The sequence below is a fragment of the Myotis myotis genome, unplaced genomic scaffold, assembly GCF_014108235.1.
Source record: "Myotis myotis isolate mMyoMyo1 unplaced genomic scaffold, mMyoMyo1.p scaffold_m19_p_9, whole genome shotgun sequence".
NCBI lineage: Eukaryota > Metazoa > Chordata > Mammalia > Chiroptera > Vespertilionidae > Myotis > Myotis myotis.
The window spans coordinates 80512892-80518586 of record NW_023416401.1 but is presented as its reverse complement, the minus strand read 5'-3'; the positions used below and the strand labels follow the sequence as shown (position 1 = coordinate 80518586).

The following is a 5695-nucleotide window of genomic DNA, read 5'->3' as shown; positions in this document are numbered from 1 at the left end:
TAAGCCACTAAAAGCAGGGTTATTAGATAACATAGTAGTCATACAGCATTAGATAATGCATCCTACCGTGTGCACGCACACACACACACACACACACAGACACACACACACAAATGCAACCTACTCTCCAGTCACTGTCACTCATGCATTTTTTCTCCCTCACTTCAAAACCAAAAGTAAAATATAAATCTCCAAATGATCCAGTGATTTCCCAGGTTGATCTGAAGTTTAAAACTGTTTCTAAGTCATTAGGCCGTGTCTTCCCAGAAGTTCTAGGCAGGAAGGTTTCTGTGGAAATCCATGGATGAATCCATGAGGGCACCCTCAAGGCAACCAGACCCTAGGAACCGTGCAAAAACTACCCACCAGCTTGACAACTGGGTTCTCCGTTTAGTTCTTTGTAAGACTGTCAGTGAAAAGTAACTTGTGCTCAGAGTTGGGTAAAATATGGAGACAAGTTCACACTCTCTCCAATTCTCAGTAGAAGATTATCCCTGCCAGCGGATGAATTGCCAACTAGAAGAGGCTTCCCAACAATGTAAAAAGGCATCACGTTCCCACCATCAGCCCTTGAAAAACACACACACAAAAGCAAAAAGTCCACAAAAATGAAGTCAGTGGGCCAGCTGTGTTATTTAAATATTTTGCAGATGTTGTTGCTTCTTTAAATGAAAGTGAGACTGGCAGAATGTACTAGAAGACAATTAGATATCTTTGCAATGTTTCTTCTGCAGAGTGAGTTCAAATAACCAGGGCTTGGCTAGAACAATAAAGGTGCAATGAAGCATCTAAAAGAGACAAAAAGAATAATCAGCTTTAAGAAGAAAAAAAAAATATTTTTTAAGTTTCTGTTTTATGATGTGCAGAGCCAGCCTCTCTCAGCTGGATGGGCTCCTGCCAATTCACTTTCCTGTGATCTGAAGCCATAAGGGACATGGCTCTGTTTGCTCCAGGGTGGCCCAAGAAGCGGCTATCCTCAGAAATCCTCACTTCCAGCTCTGCTTTTCATCTAGCCGGGCCAACTTCCCTGCAGCCCACAGAGACCCCATACTGCATGGAGGGCCCGGTGGGTCCTTCCCAGGGGAGGCAACCCGCAAAGAATAGTGCAGGATCCTGCATTCCTTGGGGTGGGGTGGGGGTTCAAAGCCTGGACAGATACCACCAAGAAAGCTTCCAGTCTGAAAGCTGGGAAGAGACACATAGTGCTCTTTCCAGGGCCTGCAGAATGAGCAGGGCTTCAGGCTCACCCAGGAACCAAAAGGTTATGGGTTCGATTCCTGGTCAGGACACATGCAGTGTGGGATGAGTTGTCTTGTGTCCCTCCTCTCTCTCCTAAAAGTGTTATTCAGTTAGAATAAAAACAAAGTAGGGACACATGCATTACATCAATACGGAATGGCAGCATCAAATAGAATTGAAGTTGCATAAAATACAAAGCTGAGACACCAGCCATATAAGTAGAGCCGACGTCTGGAACATTCTTACCCCAGCACACAACACAGGGAGAAGAACCCAGCCCAGATTGCAGAATGAAAAGCAATGGCTTGGTGTTGCTTTAAGCCACTAAGTATGTATGTGAGTGAGTGAGTGAGTGTGTGTGTGTGTGTGTGTGTGTGTGTGTGTGTGTGTAGTGAGGGGAAGGTGGTATCAGCACAACATAATAAAAACAGTGCTCTATATCTAGAACCTGGCCATCCTCAGTTCTGAATATGGTTTAAAAAGGAAACTTGAAAATCAAAATGGGTTGGTTCTATCAGTTTTGTCTGTCTGGGTCACAAACCAAACCATGGCCATCACTCCTCCCCGTTTCAGTCACGTACCTTTTGCATTTCAGGATCCTGTTGTAATAAGCAGTTTTCATTGTCTCCTAAAGCTTTCTTGCACATTGTTCGGCCAATTTTGACTTCAAGAAAGTAGTCCAAACTATCTGTGACCTGTCAATGAATAACTTAAAAATTAGATATCATTAAATAATGCATAGCATTAATAGTCATCTCTGATAAATAAACTTGTCTACTTAGGGTCAATGACCCTCTCTCCTAGTTTCCTTGCCAGATGTTTTGGAATAATTGGGAGAGAGGGTTCTTATTTTGATCTCTCTCTCTCTCTCTCTCTCTCTCTCTCTCTCTCTCTCTCTCTCTCTCTCATTATGGCATTTAATTTTAAAGTAGCAACAATTGTCTCAAGATAAAACAATATTCTCAATAGAACTTTATTGGAGTTTGGGACGAAGACAACAGAGGTTATAGCATCTTCATACCTAGTCAATAGAAACGACATCCCAGAACTGAAATATACTTAGAGTGTATTGCTTCTCGCCAAAGCCTTCCATGCTTTGGCGATTTTGACAATACACACTTTATCCCCTATGATATACCCTCCCAAATTCCTGAATTCCTGGGCACCTTCGTCTGTGCAGAGCCCACCATTGCCCTCTATTCAGGAGGGCCTTGTGAGGACCTGGAGCCGCACAATGGTAAATGTAGATTTTTATCATTAAAAAAGGAATGAGAAGATAACAAGTTTTACAAGATTTAGGGGAGAGAACATGTGAAAGAGAATGGTCAAGTTAAACACAATAACTTACTCCAGAAGAATACGTGATAATTCAGAAAATATAGCAAATTCTAGATAAATTGCCTGGGCATCGAACCAAATGGGTGCGGTAGGCAGAATTCTAAGTGTGATTTCATGCCTATCTTTGTTTTCAGTAGGGCCGCTGAATTCATCTCCAGTCCTGGCCACATTGGAAAATGGGAAAGTAGTCAGGAAGTGGATAGAATATGTCTGGAGGGACAGAGCAAACCATTTCTGATGGTGCCCGCAGGAATGCTGAGTCAGACTGGAAATGCGAGAAATGGAGTGTTCTCTTTCATTTTTTAACTCAACAACTTCCAAACATATGTACTCCTAGAACGTTATTATGACTACATATCACGTTTCTCAACCTCAGCCCTCACTCTCAGGGGTGGGGTAGTTCCTTTGCACTGGAGGGTGTTTAGCAGCATCCCTGGCCTCCACCCACTGGATGTGAATAGCTGGCCCTTCAGTTGTGATGAGCAAAAATGACTCCAGGTATTGCCAAATTCCCCTGCCAATCCAAATCCATACCCAGCTGAGAACGATTGCTTTATATTTGAGGAATGCTTCCAAATCATAAAAACAGGCTGATTTAAATCACACTCAACAGCCCCCAACTGGCCACCAGCCTTATCTTGATCTCTCTTACATTACCACAGCACAGTTATCTTTCTTAGGAAATACTAATTGGTTCGATGCTTGCCTCTATGATATAATCTATATTCAAATTCCTTCAATTGCCCTAATAACATTCTTTATATTTTAAAAAATATATATTTTTATTGATTTCAGAAAGGAAGGGAGAGGGAGAGAGAGATAGAAACATCAATGATGACAGAGAATCATTGATCAGCTGCCTCCTGAATGCCCCCTACTGGAGATCAAGCCCACACCACAGGCATGTGCCTTGACCAGGATTCAAACCGGTGACCTCTTGGTTCCTGGGTCGACGCTCAACCACTGAGTCACACCCAAATGGGCCTTTATCATTTTTTTAATCCAAGAGATAATACAGGACCACACATTACATTTATTGTCATGTTTCTTAAATCTCTTTTAATTGAGAATAGGGTCCTTACTTTCCCCCTGTCTTTCATGACATTGATCTCTTTAAACAAAAATTTTTTCTTAAAGATTTTAAAAAATATTTTTATTGATTTTTAGAAAGAGAAAGGGAGAGGTAGAGAGAAAGAGAAACATCTATGTGAGAGTGGAACATCGATCAGCTGCCTCCCATATGTCCCCCACTGGGGATCGAGCTGCACCCGGGGCATGCGTCCCAATGGGAGATCAAACTGGCACCACCACCACCACCCCCATTCACCCCTACCCCTGGTGCACGGAAGGATGCCAACCACTGAGCCACATCAGGCAGGGTGACGTAGATATTGTTAAGTGAATTTATGGAATGTCCCATAATATGGATTTTTTTAAATTGCTCCTCATGACAGTTCAGGGTATGCTTTTTTTGTGTGTAAGAATAACATAAACAGGTGATGTTGATGTTGTGTCCTTTCAGGGACATCACATCAGGGCACATGATTTCAATTTCCCCAGTGTTGGTACATTTGTGGAGTGAGGTGTTCACCAGAAAATGTATCTTTTCTCCATTATAATTAATTAAGAAATTTGTTCTCCAGCTCTCTCTCACCCACTGGTTGTAGAATTTATTGATGATCTTTTTCCTGAGTTAGTGATTACCATGGTCATTGCAAAAGGTGATTTTTTAGTTACATCTGTAAGTAGACATTATTTTTTTTTAAATCCTCACCTGAGGATATTTTTTCCAGTTGATTTTTAGAGAGTGGAAGGGAGAGGCAGAGACAGAGACAGGAAAACATCGATATGAAATAGGCACATCAATTGGTTGCCTTCTGCACATGCCCCGATCAGGGCCGGGGATCGAGCCTGCAACCAAGGTACATGCCCTTGACTGGAATTGAACCTTTGACCCTTCAGTCTGTGGGCCAACGCTCTAACCACTGAGAAAAACCGGCTACAAGTAGGCATTCTTGTGTAAAGAAAAGCCTTCTCCTCTCTGCCCTGATTCTCTTTATCAGTGAAAACTAGACCTGCAGTTTCTTTGCTTATTCGCCATATAATAATTAATCCCTGTCTCACTCATTTTGATATTAGCCAAATTTTCCCAAACTTGGTCTCTTTAAGAGCCCTTCTGGGCTATTACCTATGTTTTATGATGTGACTATCATCAATTTTAAGTTACCAAAATGGATATTTTCTATTTCTATTTCAGAATAGTAAAGGATACATTACAATTAATTTTCTTCTAAGAACCCCTAAAATAAAATTCATATATTTGGCTAAAGGCATCTATCCCTGAGCTGCTTTCCATTCATACACAACGGCCCCACCACTACCACAGACACGCAGAGAACTGAGGGGCAGATGCCCACCAACCTGCTCCTGGGACTTCAGCACTTTCACCACCTTGAAAGTGTACTTGTCTTTGCTGGCCTTGTTATACTCCTTCATGGCAAACCACAGCGCCTGCTGCACATAGACATAGCTTTCCGGGATGTCTTTGAATTCCCTCACCACCTTCTTCCAGCCCCAGGTGCGAATATCTCTGGATACAAGAACCATAGTGGCCACCAGGAGCAGTAGGCTTGGGTAGAGTCTGGCCATAGCACCTCAGCCAAGGGAGCTCAGGCCAGCTCCCTCTGTCCTTCCAGGGCGAGGGGTGGACCAGACTGGGATGAAAAGGAAAGAATCTCTGTAAACATTGCTATTTGTGGGTTATCTCTCTTCTTCCCCAGACAGAAACCATGGGAGAAATCTGCAATCACAATCTGTCCATTTTCCTGTCTTAGCTCTTTTCTTTCTGGAAGGATGCATACCTCTATGCACTCACACATGGAAGCACGTGCACTCACACGCGCACACGCACACACACACCCCACACCTTTCTTCCCTGCCCGACGACCCCTGCTGCCTTATCTGCAAGGTCCCTGTGTATCCAGTGAAGGTGCCTCACTGTGTCAAGTCTGTGTGCACAGATGGCCATGAGGACCTGCAGCAGATGCGCTGTCATGGGGACAAGACAGGTCCCAAAGCTTCTCTTATTGTTTCCTTCCCAGGAGCACATATGAAAGCC

At 43.2% G+C, this 5695-nt stretch overlaps 1 protein-coding gene across 1 annotated transcript; it reads right to left on the bottom strand.

Moving 5' to 3' along the window:
- Positions 1-704: 704 nt before the first annotated feature.
- On the bottom strand, positions 705-5226 carry LOC118662869 (cystatin-13-like). Its single transcript, XM_036321841.1, has 3 exons — positions 4999-5226; positions 1821-1934; positions 705-788 (listed from the first exon to the last, which is right to left on the bottom strand). The coding sequence occupies exons 1-3, from the start codon at positions 5224-5226 to the stop codon at positions 705-707; spliced, it is 426 nt and encodes a 141-aa protein (XP_036177734.1).
- Between the last annotated feature and the right edge of the window lie 469 nt (positions 5227-5695).

What these genes read in the sequence shown, in the direction of transcription:
- LOC118662869 (XM_036321841.1), bottom strand. Translation starts at nt 5,226, where the DNA reads ATGGCCAGACTCTACCCAAGCCTACTGCTCCTGGTGGCCACTATGGTT. An exon ending in TGCTGAAGTCCCAGGAGCAG is followed by an intron (nt 1,935 to 4,998) that starts GTTGGTGGGCAT and finishes ATTCATTGACAG; the next exon opens with GTCACAGATAGTTTGGACTA. An exon ending in AGGATCCTGAAATGCAAAAG is followed by an intron (nt 789 to 1,820) that starts GTACGTGACTGA and finishes TGTCTCTTTTAG; the next exon opens with ATGCTTCATTGCACCTTTAT.